Source organism: Bradysia coprophila (assembly GCF_014529535.1).
Source record: "Bradysia coprophila strain Holo2 chromosome IV unlocalized genomic scaffold, BU_Bcop_v1 contig_81, whole genome shotgun sequence".
Lineage (NCBI taxonomy): Eukaryota > Metazoa > Arthropoda > Insecta > Diptera > Sciaridae > Bradysia > Bradysia coprophila.
The window spans coordinates 3,862,997-3,878,820 of NW_023503375.1; the positions used below are offsets into that span (position 1 = coordinate 3,862,997).

Genomic DNA, 15,824 nt, shown 5'->3' on the forward strand with positions numbered 1-15,824 from the left:
CTCATCCAAATGTTGACCATAATTTGAGTACGGTAATGAGCAGCCAAAATTTAAATGTCAGAACCACTGTTCACGTAGTATTGTTCTCGCATTCATTATTCTTGTGTCAATTTGATTCGGTTGTGATGTGAGAAAATTTCTGCTAAACTTTGTGCAATATTCACGATTTTTAAGTGCGTTAAACATTGCAAATAGCCAAATATTTTCGTGAACGGCTAAAAGTGTTGAGGAAATTTCGGAAATATACTTGTGTGGAAGATACACATCAAAACATTGCTGTCGGTTTCAAATTTAAACATCCACAGCCAATGTTTTGATCGTGTTTTCCCATACAAATGATACGAAAAGTGAAATAAATTAACTAAGTATTTGGTCGCGGTTAATTGCTAATAATTTCTATTTTCTAATCGAAAATCTTTAAATCAAAGAATTTGACTTCGGAGGAATTTTCTGCTATTGATGTGGTCAGAAATAAATTATTTGTTTTTCTTCATCTAAAAAGGTTTTTTTTATCAAATTTTCATATGAAAGTTATCTTGTTCAAGAAGCTTTTTGAGTCTCTGTGTGCGTCAATATTTTCGAAATATTTAATAACACATGGAAATGTGCATCAGCATTTTATATGAACTGTACACTGATATCAACAGTTAGTATCTCTCACCGAAAACAAGAGCTTAGCAAATCGATGCATGCTATTCGAATGTTCGGTTTGTGATCAATACTATGTTCTAAAAAGTTCCTACTATCAAAAGATCAAGTCTTAAATGAGGACGTTTGTAGTTGGCAGCGAGATCCCTTTCAAGTCATCAGACTTTTCATTATCTGGGAGTTTTTAGTAATACAAAGTTCATAACAGCTGAATAATGATTTATCAAAATAGACTAGGAACAGGAACGCATTTATAGCAAGTGATATGAACGATTTTCGTGATGTTAGAGATTTTCGAACAGAATCAATCAACCGTATAGTTCTACCAAAAGCATGACAATGTTTATGAGAAAGTACTATACCGTGGTAGGTACAGCTGCACTGATAAAGAAACGAAGGGACCCATTTCTAAATTATTTTTTTGATCGACCAAAATCTCATGACTGTGATCAATTCAGTCAATACACGTGTAGCGATTATAACACACACAGTTCAGTGTTGTTCTCAATACGTGGTTGACGATACAATGGGGCGTGAAGATTCTCTTCGCCGTTATGATGTGAATTTTCAAGTCACGCAGATCTTCCCAAAAGCTTACAACCTTGACAATTCTTTCCTTACCAATTTTTACTGTTGAAGTAATTAGTTATTTGTCGCTGTTTTGGACGACTGATTAGAGGCAATTTCACGAGCTGTAGTTTGGGCAGAGCAAGGTCCACAAGCGAAAGTTCCTCAGATAAATCGTCCCAAACTGGTACACAAGTAATTTTTCATGTAAACGGCCGAAAACCAGATAAAACCAAAAAAGTTGCCCTAATTTTGGCCCCGAAACATGAAAACATAATTTACTTACTGACCTGGAAAGGGGCTAATTTTGACATTTAACAAAGACAATTTTTTTTAACCAAGCGAGAATCTTGGGTGTCAAGAAGAGAGATCTTTCATTTTTTCTCCATCTTTTAAGGAACCGTTCAAAAATTATCGCATTAACACAAAATCAGCAATAATTGAATCATTATTTTCACGAAATGAAGGAAAAGCGTTAACCACATCAACAAAACCTCGATAACTAAAACGTAGAGGATTGATGAACTTAAACTCGTCTAACAACCGACAGCTGGTTTATCTTGATTTGAAGGAAAGTTTGATAAAAAAAACCTTTTTAGATGAAGAAAAGCAAATAATTTATTGATTATTTCTGACCACATCAAAAGCAGAAAATTCCTCCGAAGTCAAATTCCTGGCATCGGGGAATCTGGCACACGCATCATAGTATGCGTCCTTTTACGACATGTAATGAGAAGTCATGATTGTGCCAAATTCGCCGCCTATAGGTGAATCTGGCACACCATCAATTTGTATGGTGTGCCAGATTACCCGTCCCCAAATTCTTTGATTTAAAGATTTTCGATTAGAAAATAGAAATTATTAGCAATTAACCGCGACCAAATACTTAGTTAATTTATTTCACTTTTCGTATCATTTGTATGGGAAAACACGATCAAAACATTGGCTGTGGATGTTTAAATTTGATACCGACAGCAATGTTTTGATGTGTATCTTCCACACACGTATATTTCCGAAATTTCCTCAACACTTTTAGCCGTTCACAAAAATATTTGGCTATTTGCAATGTTTAACGCACTTAAAAATCGTGAATATTGCACAAAGTTTAGCAGAAATTTTCTCACATCACAACCGAATCAAATTGACACAAGAATAATGAATGCGAGAACAATACTACGCGAACAGTGGTTCTGACATTTGAATTTTGGCTGCTCATTACCGTACCATTTGAAAATGTGACCAGCAGCTTCAATTCCAATGCATCAAGATTTCACAATTTTACTTTAAATTTCAGAAATATTGTGTGTATTTCAAGATACAATGTCAACAATTCTTGAGAAGGGTCAGCATCGCAAAAAATGTGTACATTTATGTTCTCGATTTTGTTAACTGCTCGTTTGAATTTTTTATGGTGCGAATGTGAGCACCCCGAATCAAAAGTGTCAGAATTTTATTGAATAAAAACTTTGCTGGACAACTAGCGCCACTGTTGTTCATTAAATTAAGTATTTTTGTCCCACAATTCAACCCAAAACTAGTCCCAAAACAGAAAACATGTTAGTTTTCACTTTTCAACGACTGTATTCACACGCGATATCATTCAGTGAAATAGTAAATAGTGCTCTATGGGTGTAGTTGACATAGAATAGAGGAAAGAGAGCTGATGCTGAAATCCCTCTCCAGAAGCAGGTCGTTGCGGTTTTAGCAACTAGTAGACATTTCTGTTGAGTGCACGCTTAATGGTGAAGTAATTGACCGAGCCGATGCACAGTCACAGTGTATCAAAAATCCGAAAAAGCGGCTGGAGTAAAATCTCAGGGAAAAATCAACCGTTTTTCGTGATTTTTTGTTGTTGTTTAAGGAATAGATGGGAGTATAAGATAGAGTACGAAGAAGACCGATGCCACTCACGTCACTGCGCCGGTACTGGTCCAAAGTCAAAAAATATGAAAACAATCCCCATTTGTTAGACCGTCCATGAGTTTTATCGTGTTTAGTATCAATCTGAAAGTAACATCAGTAGTTTTGAAACGAGCCCCTCGCTTGTTGGAAAGGTATTATAAGTAGCTTTTGAATAACATCAAATTTGACGATATTTGTATCTGCGACAGGACTTAAAACAGAATTTTCGGATATGAAATCACTGACTTTGAACGACCAAAGAAGTTCATAGGGAAGTTGAGGCAGAGTAAGATGGGACTCGTTTGAAAGCTACTGATATTACCTTTCGATTGACACTAAACACGATAAAATTCATGGACAGTCTAGCTATTGGGGATGGTTTTCGTATTTTCGAAATATTTTTTGACTTTGGACCAGTACCGGCGCCGTGACTTTGTACTCTTTGTAAACATTCTATCTTATACTCCCATCTATTCCTTTCACAACAAAAAAGGAAAAGAATCACGAAAAACGGTTGATTTGGGAAACGGGTTGTTTGGGACGAAACGTATTTCAGCATCGGCTGGGAATGAATTTTTATTGATAATTGACAGTTGGAAGGAGAATTTTGTTTGAATTGAGGTTTACGTACTGAATGTAAAAGAAATGAATTTATCAGTCGGACGTGTAATAAAGGAATTTAGAGAAATTCGAAAGTCTACCGAGAAAGTAAACGATACTAACCATTTCTTAGAATTGGAGGACGGTTGAAACTAGCTATAGTTTGCCCGGATCGCCGAACCATTGTAATCCTTTTCGCAAGAATTGGTTCAAGTTCAAGTTCAAGTTTTGGTGATATCCCTCTTAAGCATCGCTTGTTTGAAAATGTTCCCTTTGTTTATTCTGAAAATTAGTTTTGAAAATAAAAGAAATGAACAATTTATTACAAAACAAGACAAATGGCTGCTTTGAGCAAGAAAAATGAGAAATCAGTCAGTCAGTCAAAGGACCTGACCCACCCAAACGGTAGGGCTAGTCCAATACCCTCTCTAGCAAACAAACTACTTTTACTAAGGTGGTAAAAGAATCAAGTAGCCTCTGGAATTTACATGTAGATTACAGCGTAGTCAGTCAACATGTAGAATAGTGTTTGTAGAATATAAAGAAATAAGGTGTGAATTTGACACAGAGAGCTGAGAGTTTGGTTGCTAGATAGAGTATTGGCTAGTCATGAAATCCATACTTGCGTGCAACCTCTTCGTTTTTTTGTTACAGGAAAAGGTCAAAATCGCTAACTTCCCTCTCGGGCAAGTGTCTATTTCAAGAAAATTATATTGAAGAACATCGCTGCAGCTATATGCCCGTTATCAATTAAAGGCAACATTTTATTTAAGTAGTAAAACATATCCTGTCGACCTTTGAAATGGAATGGTATAATCGCATGACATTGACACATCTGGACATTTCAAAGTTCGAAAACTTAAATGTTATCCGTCTGACTATTTTAAGTAACGAAAAAACTTCAGCATTTATATAACTTTCTCTTCAAACAAACTGCCTCCTTTCATCTCAAACCAATAACGGAAAAGAGTTTCTCAAAGAAAATTTTCCATTCACGTTGTCTTAGTGTGGCTTTTGTGAAACCAATGATGTGCCTATTCAAATAGTCGTATAGAAAGTCATTTTTAGCTGGTGTTTTCCGACCAAAAACAACATCTCGATGTATATAACACACCATAATTGAATACAAGGCATGACTCTTCGAGTTCCGTTCGGCAAGTAGTACTTAAAATCTACTCTGGATTCGATTTTAATTAAATGATTGACGTGGTTATCCCACACTTAATTTGATGTATTAAATGTTTGTATGCTGTGTATAACATGAACGAAAGATGAAGAATATATTCAAATCAATAATATTATACGGGTCAATGAATTAGAACATTAAAGAGAATATTGTAAACGTAGAAAATTTGTATAATTTGATGAATGTGTGGGGAATATAGAATCGAATTATGGCATCAATTTATCAAAACTTTCTACTTTTTATTTAAACCAATAAATGCGGCAGCTCAGATTTCACATTAGCCTATAAAGCGAATAGGTTAAAACCCAATGCTGTTTAAATAATTAAAAAATTCATTCTATGGAAGTGTGTCCTAGAGATGTGCGGGCCGAGGTTTTTTTGAAGCCCGTCCGGCCCGACGCCCGGTTCGAATTTCATTTTAAAAGCCCAGCTCAAACGGGCCCGACGTATTTGAAGCCCGTCCAGCCCAAGCCCGATCGGGCCGGATAAAAACTCGGGCAGGCCGACATTTTCGGGCGACCCGAAAGCAAATTTCATATAAAAAAGTGTGTGAAAGTTTAAAAATCGGGCAAAAATTTTGATTTTTTAAGTTCGGTCCAAGCTCAGCCCGACAGATTTGAAGCCCGTCCGGCCCAAGTCCGATCGGGCCGGATAAAAACTCGGGCGGCCTGCACATCTCTAGTGTGTCCTACATTTGTATCACATGAAGTTCATCCATATGCACAGAGAGCATTGAAGTGCATTGTTTTGCTACTGTCTTTGTAGAGCTTGCCATATTTCAAACATCCGAAAAAATGGCTTGAGTGACTTCTCTGTCCAATATGAAAAATACTATTCGTACCACGGACTAAAAGTCTCGCCTTCGGCTCTGTCTGAAAAATTCTCACACGCTAAAAAAAGACTTTTAGTCCTAGGTACGAAATGTACTATTTTGTGATAGCTCGAGATAGACATGTTTCTAAAGACCTTCATAAAGATTATAGTCATAAGTAGGTGCAGCCATCTGTCCTGGACTGATGACTAAAAATATGGGAAATGTTGGGTCAATTCTACAGGCTTGCAACAGCGCGTATCAGCGGAAGTGATTAATGTTTTTCGGTGTTTTCAACTTGTTTTCGGTCTTCAAACAGGAGGGAACGATGAAAATTAAATAAACCGAATCAAAATTACGTTCAGCACACAATTTTCCTCTCATCGCTCTGGTCATAAAGTTGACACTCGTTCAAACTTTATTTTTTCCTTATCATCGAAACCAAGATATCACGCAAAATATTGAGTACTAAAACTGGACAGTGTATCGGAACAATTTAGGGTCCAAACAGTCTTCGAAGCTGGTCACAGGAAAACGAAAAATTGATCTTATTAAAAAATTTACCATCGGAACATTTTCTTGTTATGTTATTCTTACTCGTGGTGCCGCTCTCTACAAAAACCGCTAAAAATATTTCATGCTCATCGTGAAAGACCCATGATTTTCAGTCAAAAAAATTATATTTCAGCAGGAAAAGGACAAAACTTTTACGCACGTGTAGCGTATTTATAATAAAATTTCGATTTTCAGTGTCCCATTTTCGACGCAAATATTTTTGGTACAGTCCGTTTTTTTTATTTCGAAACACATTTGAGATATTTTAGAGTTTTAGAAGTCATCGATTTCATGGCATCGGCCATCATTGCATAATGAGCCGTTTGTGTGTTATCGATATTTGTGAGAATTCATTTATGAATTTGTTCACACGAATAGATATATGAAAATGCAGATTAGATGCATTAACACTTTGACCCATGAGATAAGTCAAGTGTGTGAAAGGAAATGCTGTCTAGACACTATTAAAGTGGAAACATCTGCTATTTTCATATATGCGTATGACTATTTAATATCTATGAATGATCCATTTATTCCTTCGAAGGGTGTGGTTTGATAGCGAGACGAATCCATGATCTAAGCTTAGATGGTTTCAGTGAAATGATTTTTAAGTCAGTCTGTTATAATATTTTGAAGAGAACGGTTCAATCCTTCTCAAGTCTGTCGGTTATAGCATTTTGAAGAGATCGGTTGAATCCTTCTTAATTTAGCCTCTTGTCGGTTTTCGGGTAGAGTAGTTAAATATAAAAATAATCAGAATAATGTTGGCTAACTCATTTTAAATGTGTAAAATTGTGTTGTAAAGAAATGATATAATTTTCAGTAAAAATAAATTATAGTTGGAATCAATTTACGGACTTTCGTGTATCGTATTATTCTGTGATCACAAGTGATCTAAGTGTGCCCCAGAACATCCTCTAGCCGGGTCTGGGACATCACATACAGGCGTGGAATGCGTCAGCCTTAGCGATATAAGTTTTTTTAAGTAGACACAAGGACTTGCGTCACTGTCACCACTATTAATTTTTTTTTACTGATTTCAGCTAACCAACGCAACGGAGAACGATTGACGCATGTACGTTCATTTTTCCGAGAACTATTTTCCAATTACATCTCATACAAATTGTACAAACTATTAATAGAAACCATCTCGGAAATACAATTAATTGCTCCATATACGAGAATATTATGTAAACAAACCATGAACCATCAGTTTCCTCATTTCCCTTGTAATTCGCTTATTATATTAGCAACTTTCATATTTATGTTATCAAACGTTAATTACCGGAACTACCTTCCATCCGTTAAGTGAACTTAACATACCAATCTTTCAAAATTGCCTTATTTCGAGCCACACACACAACATACTACAAAAGGACGACTACAATTAGCAATTTGTTGACATTAAAATGAAAATTAGTTTTGTTTGTAGAAAAGAGGGGTGGTGCACTGACTGTAGAGTGGAAAAACATTTAATTCTCAAACTTGCCATCACTGTTACTGAATTAAAATCTCGCACTAATGCAATATAGAAAACATGTATATCGAATTAGTCGTGTGCCGATAAAATGAACCTCGAAGAAATTTACATATCAGTGAGTTGTGTTGCGGTTAGCTTATATGATGATTGAGGTGATGACCGTTGTAACGTTGAAATATATGGTGTGGTGGTTACATGATCCTGGTATTTATTCGACGTAAATTTTCGCCGCATTTTATGATGTGGAAATAGGCGTCAGTGGTTTTCTATCTCTGCTAGCTGTACACACGATTCAATTAAATTCAGGAGCTGTTTTTTTGGGAAATTTACCTTCAAAAATATATGAAAATTTTGAAAATTTTTGAAAAAATGTGAAAATTCGAAAAATTACGAACATTCCGAAAAAGATTCCGAAAATTCCGAAAAAGATTCCGAAAAATTCTGAAAATTCCGAAAGATTTCGAAAAATTATTAAAACTTCGAAAAATCACAAACAAAATTCTGTTTTTTTTTTCTTCAGAATATTCTCAATTCACAATAATAATCCGTGGTACGAGGGTCTTCAGTCGCTGACAAAAAACAACATTCCTTTTAAATTGAATTCAATTTTTTTTATTAAAAAAGGAGAAATCAGACACTTCCTATAATTTTTATTTACAATATTCAAGCATTGAATTGCGATTTTACAATCAACGAAACAATGTTCTATAAATAAACCAATTAACTTAACATTAACAATGTTGCTAACAAACAAGGATGAGTCGGAAAAGTTGTCTTTTTTAAATTCATTCAGCTGTTACACTACTAAGAAGTTCATTATAATAGCCTACACAATCTGTTATATATATATGTAGCATTTGGGATTTTGTATTTTACTTGCTAATTACTTAAAATTTAACGATAGAAACCATTGAATAATTTAGTTTAAAACGAATCGTTGCAGTGCTATCACAAATAACGCCGAATATACTGAACACAATGTTGAAAATATATGTCTCGTTGATGCAGATGGTTCACCACATTCTCCCGGTTCGGAGTGATAATTTTCGCAATGCATCTGAAAATTGATTAAAAAGTTTTCATTTAATTTAACGATTGCATGGTAAGCAGCGCTAAACCTATTGAGGATTTTTTGTCTCATTCAAATATTCGTGCAATCCAAATTTGTTGAAATTTTATGGCCGATAAAGTTACATTTCTTTTCCGTTACGAACTTTAGGTGTTGCACTTCGAGAATTTGGATAAAAAGTAATAGAATGGGGCCGTTGTAATAAGGGTAACCTTGGTGTAAAGACATTATTAAAATTTTTAAAATGCATACAATAGAGTAAGGGATTTGTTCTCTCATTATTACTTCGTCAAGCAAATCGCCACCGGTCAGCGGTGGATTTTGATCGTTTTACTATTTCATTTTTACAAGTTAGCACACGCGGATTGGTACATTATACCCCTTGAAAACCCATGTTTCCACCTATGCACTAAACACATACTAAACGAGCTGACCTTAGCAATGCTTTAATAGTTTTAATCAACAAAAAACGAATATTTTTGCCTAAATGTAGGCTACAAACCCAGTTAACACAAGTCCATTTTTTAAATGTGGTGCTCCCTAGTAATGTACATTTTATGTACGTAAAACTTTGCTCTCTATTTTTTTGGACATTAAATGAGGACCTAATGTATATTAGAATTTGTACAACGTTTGATGTGATTTGGTTGTACATCTAATGTACAAATTACTAATTGCCAAGTATGTGCTTCGGTATGTGTACATCTTATGTACAAATTACCGATTGCCACGTATGTGCTCCGATATGTGTACATGTTATGTTCGAGGCTATGATTGTGCTTCGGTGAGTGTACATCTTATGTACAAAATGTCGACTACAACTTTAGAACTTCGAAAAGTTCACACCAAATGTACGAGTTTCCACGATTTTCTTCTAGTTTTTTAAAGTATGCAACTGAATGTTAGGTTTTTTTTAAATAAAAAATCTTTGACCCGACCGAGATTTGAACCGCCAACCTCTGGTTCATGCGCCAAGCGCGTTACCAACTCTGCCACGGAGAGTTGTAATGAGAATCGTTTTAATTAGAATATAAGTTAAATTTTAGCTGAGCATTATTTGTACATTTTTTGCACCTTCCTCATAGCAGAATATTTGAATGGTCTCTGGTTTCTTTTTAGAAGACCTGTTCAAGAGTTTTAAAAATGTATAACGAAAAGTACATAAAATGTGCATAAAAAATGTTCAAATGATGCTTCTCTAGAAATAGACTTATATTCACACTATGACCATCTTTTACACAAGTCTCAGTGGTCTAGTTCGTAACGCGTTTGGCTCATAACCCAGAGGTTCGTGGTTCAAATCCCGGTCGTGTCAAGGTAAATTTTTCTTTTAAACAAAATAATGGTTTTAGTTCTCTTATTTCAGCAACACACACAATCACTTCGAAAAACTTGGTGAAAATCGTGGAAACTCAGGAAAACTAAGAAAACTCCATCACAAAAAATGTACAAAAAGTTGGCAAAAAATAAGAAGGAAATTAGAAGAAAAATTATTTTTAAGAATTTAGTTGATTTATCGTTGTCCATTAGATGTACATTTAGTGTTAATGTACAATAAATGTGGATCAGTTTCAGGACCAGTTAAAGTGTAGATTACTGGACCACATCAATTGAACATTTAATGTACATTCCGTGTACATTTAGTGTGACGAATTTGCACTGAAAAAATGTGAAAAACGTCCCGCTAGTGTGAAAAAAATTAGCCATTAAATGTTCGAAAGTCAAAGCACATTCGGTGTGATGGGCCCATTTCCCGATGGCAATTTATGTACATTTCGTGGGACAAATTGTTAACTGGGAAATTTTCTATGGATGAAATAGCTTTTGCAGTTCTGCGATTCTTTTCGTATCTCCCTGTACACGAAAGGTCATGTTTATAGTGTCACTAGAAAGACCATTGATTGTACTTTCGAGACAAGTCAGCTCTTATTGGGTTTCAATTCATTTACACTGAGAAAAGAATGGTCGTTTTGAAAATTTTTGGCCAGATCAGCGAACTTATAACACTTCCTCTGCATCCGAAACTCAACAAAAACATCAAACGAACATTTTCCATGATCAATTCAGCTTCATAATGACTTCACATGCGATTGGAAAGCTGAAACTAGTTGTGATCAATGAAAACAGTTTTTTTTATGTTTTTGTTGCATTTAGATGGAACTGTTGAAGTTCGCTAAAATGTCAAATTTTCCCTTTTTCAACTATGTTAGTGTGGATGAAAAACCAAAAAAACCTATTTGCGCCGAAAGTACTTGCAATAATCAATCCAATGACACTCCACACGATCATATACATTTCGTGTACATAAGAAAAGTGCATGTTCTCGGTTTTTGATCAACTTCTATTAGCGACATAAACTCCGAGGAACCTTTTGCAAAAGTGATTTTGGTTTCAAGTGTTCAATCAAAGCACTGTCAAGCACCGAAGTTGACTTTGTAGCCGTTGTATGAAAAAGAATAGCGAACTTTAATCGGTTCAGTCCTCTATTTGAGTGACGTCAAAGTCAGCTTCGGTGCAAGACAGTGCGTTGGTTCAATTCCTTACTAGGAACATACAAAAAATGCTCCTGAAAAATACACCAGAGATATTTTAAAGATTCTAAAAAATGATTCACAACTTTTGAGGAACTATCAGGGCCGGACTGGCAAAAGAAATTTCTGTGAAATGTAGAAAAAGGCGCTTAAAGTGAATAAAATGCTCCAAGAAGCTCTATTGAAAGGCGACCTAATCGCAAATTCAATAAAATTGCTATGATTTTCCAAGTCGGATCATATGACCAGTCCGGGCCTGCGAACTATGGTAATCGTCGTAAGTTAACTGCTAATCGTAATAAATCAAATGTTAATCACCGAAGAATTAGCTGAATAGTCGAGATCAAATTGAGATCAAATTTTTGGCTAATCAAAGTTATTCAAAGTAGGACTTCAACTGTCCCAATCATGTGGGTATGCAAAGCACTTCAAAAGTGATCACAGTTGCCGAATAGACTGCTATTTTGTATGAAATGGTCCTTTACAGTGTCATACAGTTTGTGACAAGTTGTGTCAAGTTTCAGAACTCTATTCAGAGTACCACTCATGCTTGAACTGCGTTGGTGTATGTCAAAAGAGCATATTTGAAAAGCTGAATTTAACTCATTCGAATTTAATTGGATTATCTGCCCTGGCTGAAAGCTACAATTTCTAGCGGCCAAATATTGTGACAAATCGAGGAACGAAAATGTTCCCAGTTAGAGCTATAATGGATTTTCATCTATCCGTTTGCATAAACAGCATAAATGTTGCATTTAATTAAACAACGAACGTAACAAAACGGGGTTTGCAAAGCATCCGGCCAACGTTTTACCGTACATATAAAAAAGTACACCGCAATTACGTTTTCCCACTCGACTTAACAATGTGCACTGCCACTATATATACCCGCGTGCCACTAATGAAAATGAAACCCTTATTGTAGAATATTAAAAATAAAATAAAATTTCCGAGAAGCCAAAATATAAACCCGAAACAACGAACATTAAACGATTATAAACAAAATAATATCACAATTTGGAATTAGCAAAATGCTCCGCAACAATTATCATGCACACATCAGATGTTATAAAAGCACATTTAAGGAAATTACCCTCATTAATGAATTCGAAATTCTATCCAAAAACGTTCGGGTGAAAAATGCTGCTTCTCTCCCGCAAGTCCGTTTAACTGTGTATTCCGAGCAGGCAATGTACTCTTTGAAGGCACTGTAAAGAAAGTAAAAGGAAAACAAAATGTAAAGTTATGCAAAGCTGATGATGGCAGTCACTTCGACTAGCATTGTGTTCCTTTTTTTCGTCATGTTGTGTACGTATCTTTTCCATCAATTAATTTATCATTGTATCAAGTTCGGCTACACTCCTCGGAAAGCAATTAATGAAGGTGTAATTGGGATTCAAATTGAGTGTTCGGTCATTTAACTGGTTTCAACGATATTTGGATGGGTTCACAGACATTAAAACAGTTAGATTTTGTTAATCTGTATTCAAAATTTATTGATGTAGGGAAGGGTATTTAAGGAGTTGGTAGCGTACCTTCTCATACCGGTAAGCTTACGATGACAGTAATGTTAATGCGGATAATCGTATTTATAGTTCACGCTGTACGGGGTAAATTATGGCTATTCAATTGTTATCGATAACGACGACAAAAACAATGACAAACTCTGTATAATGTGGTCATTTGTATAGTAAAATACATATTAAAAAAAATTGAAGTACAAGATTTGAAACCAACCGGTCAAAAATTCTTTGATCGATGGAAGTAATAGACCGATACTCATACTGGTCATATACTTGCCGTCTGTAACAGGCTAATAAAAAAAATCTTAAATTTTGTGGCCTGAAAGTTGAGAATATTCAGTTTTGTGGTTTGCTTGTTAGTCTGTGAGAAATCATGCTAGGGTCATTTTTTGACCAGTGGTCATTATCGACAGTGAATACAATTCTGAATCGCGTAAATTGATTTCATAGGCAATCTGGCTGAAGTCAAATGTAGGTCTGACTCTCCTACACAAATTTTCATTTCCCGAGCCGCATAGGGTATGAGTCTATCACTCTACCAATTGAGCTAGCTAGACGACATAAGGTAATGATTTTGGTGATAAAAGCAAAGTTAGAAGTGTGTTTTTTGAGCAACAAGTCTCGATCTTTTCGACAAGGGTAAAATTTGTATATCCGAGCCGAAGGCGAGGTGTGCAACTACACTTGTCGAAAAAACAGTGGACGAAATAAGTCGCTCAAAAACACACGAGTGAGTTTGAGAGTATCACAAAGCTGTTTCCGAAGTAATGAAGTATGTAGAAGCTTTTCGCCTAACTGATTGAATGACATTACCAAGGAGCCATTACATGTAAAACAATGAGACATTGTCTGCGGTTGAGTTTCGAACCCATAACTGGCAATTCAATAATTCTCGACCTATACACTGCGCTATTGAGTTGTTTAATCCCTAGTCAACTTCACATGGGTATGAAATAAACAAGAATAGAATAAATCCTGCTTGGTAATTCACTACTTCGCAAACACCTTTGTAAGACCCGCAAACTCAATCCTGTGTTATTTGAGCAATTGGCTTCGCTTACTGCTTTTCAGAAAGTTACCTAAGCTTGTTGTTCAAGAAACGTTCTTGTGAGTTTGCTTTTATTACAGACCGGTTACCTCATGAGTACTTTCGCGGCATCCAATGTAATCCGTTATTGTAAATAAATCGAGTCTAATTTCATTTTTGTTGATGAACAAGTTTCTGTTATCTGTCATCTGTTATCTACTTCGACGCAAGAAATGAACAGTGAATGTAGCCAGTATTGTCTTATGTAGCAAAATGTTGTTCAAACTAATGAAGTAAAAGATTCTGTGTCAAACATTAAAAAATAGGTTAAGCAAATAATGTACCAGATTCGTTGACCGACTTAAACGTTTGTAAAATATTAAAGAGACCACACGAGATAGAGGTAAATATCTGAATGTACGAATCTTGAAAATGCTTCATAGCGCAGAGATTTTGTTGTTGAGTTTGTTTTAGTTCTTTGTCAACGAAAAAGCTGCAGGTGTTTCAAATTTAGTTTCTACATCGTACCATAGCTGAAAACCGTCCTAACTCAGTCACAGCACTGACAAAAAGTATACCCAAAGTTTTTGTTGGTGACATTGCTTACGTACAAAGTATCGCCGTAATCCACAGCAATACATAATGTTCGAAAATGTTCCCCAGAAAAACCCATTGTTTAATATGAAAAATTTTATTCAAAATAATTAAATTCTCTGAGAAATACTCAGGGTAAGAGGAAACGTTTTCGGGAAAAACAGGTGTAACAATACGTATTGTCACTTCATGACTGACATATGTCTCACTTTGGATAATTAGGATGACGGCAATATTTCCATCTTCATCTTCATCTAGTCTAAGCCCACGTAATAAATGAGGATAATACGCTTATCTTAATATAAATTTCGACTCGAATACACTGTGTGTTTAAACAATTTAGAGAAAGTTTCGGAAAACGGTTTAAGGACGCTGTGAGAGGTGTATAGTATGATACCTATGTAGGACATTAAAACATATAGAATAAAATGTATGGTATCTTGATATACGAAACGAAGTAATTATATTTGTGATTGTGCAAAAGGAAATACGGTGGCGCGTATAATAGGTAAAAGGGATAATGAATCTGATTATCCTTGTGTACACAATTTACGAATAATCCTAGCAAAACTTCGCCAAAGAAGAATGGAAGACTTGAATGAAATGTCTGTGAGAAGTTTAACTTACTGCTTGAACAACGGCCAAAGTGTTTAGAGTCGTTTCGGATCGCATACCTCTTTAAATTTTCAATTTTTTTTTCTTAATTTGTTTTTGTCTGAGAAATTCGACGAAATTGTCTTTTTTGAGGCAAATCAAATTGACGGAAAGTTTTACTTATTTACGTATCAAATTTCGTTTGAAATTAAATCGGAACAGAGCTCAATTGAATAGATAAAACGGCGAGCTTAAAATCATTCTCTTGTCTCCGCAGTAACGCATGAACGATTCGCTTTAACGAAAAGTTAAATTCAACAGTTTTATTTTCATCTGACCTTTAAATTAGCGACCTGACTCTAACTCAAGCACACATTTATTAGCAACGACACAACCTGAGAAGTACGGTGATTATAATATACCTTGCTTTACAAAGTGAAACACTTTGTTCGAACAAAAACACTGACACATGATTGAACGTTTGGTAACATCTTTAAAAAATAGTTATCACGATTCGATCGATAAGGGTAAAGATCATCATAAAATATTCAAGTTCATCCAAATTGTAAATAAATATTTGAGAAAGACAGAAAAACATTCGTCAATTTTGAACTTTCCTATGTACCGATGTTCCCTAACTTTCAAATTTGTTGATAAATTTTTCAAATTTAAATTTTTGTTGGTTCCACTTTAAGATAGTCTTCAGTTTTGATACAAACCAAATACTGTGGCGCCAA

At 35.2% G+C, this 15,824-nt stretch overlaps 1 protein-coding gene across 5 annotated transcripts in view; it reads right to left on the reverse strand.

Annotated features, from left to right (window-relative positions):
• Nucleotides 1-8,343: 8,343 nt before the first annotated feature.
• The window catches only part of LOC119072520, a 68,625-nt gene continuing 61,144 nt past the window's right edge, over nt 8,344-15,824 (reverse strand). For all 5 annotated transcript variants that reach the window (XM_037177770.1, XM_037177769.1, XM_037177767.1 and 2 more), the window contains 2 exons: nt 12,443-12,557; nt 8,344-8,806 (listed from right to left, as the gene is read on the reverse strand). In XM_037177770.1, coding sequence (XP_037033665.1) covers nt 8,669-8,806; nt 12,443-12,557 — 253 coding nt within the window. In that variant the 3' untranslated portion in view covers nt 8,344-8,668. The remainder of the gene's footprint in view (nt 8,807-12,442; nt 12,558-15,824) is intronic.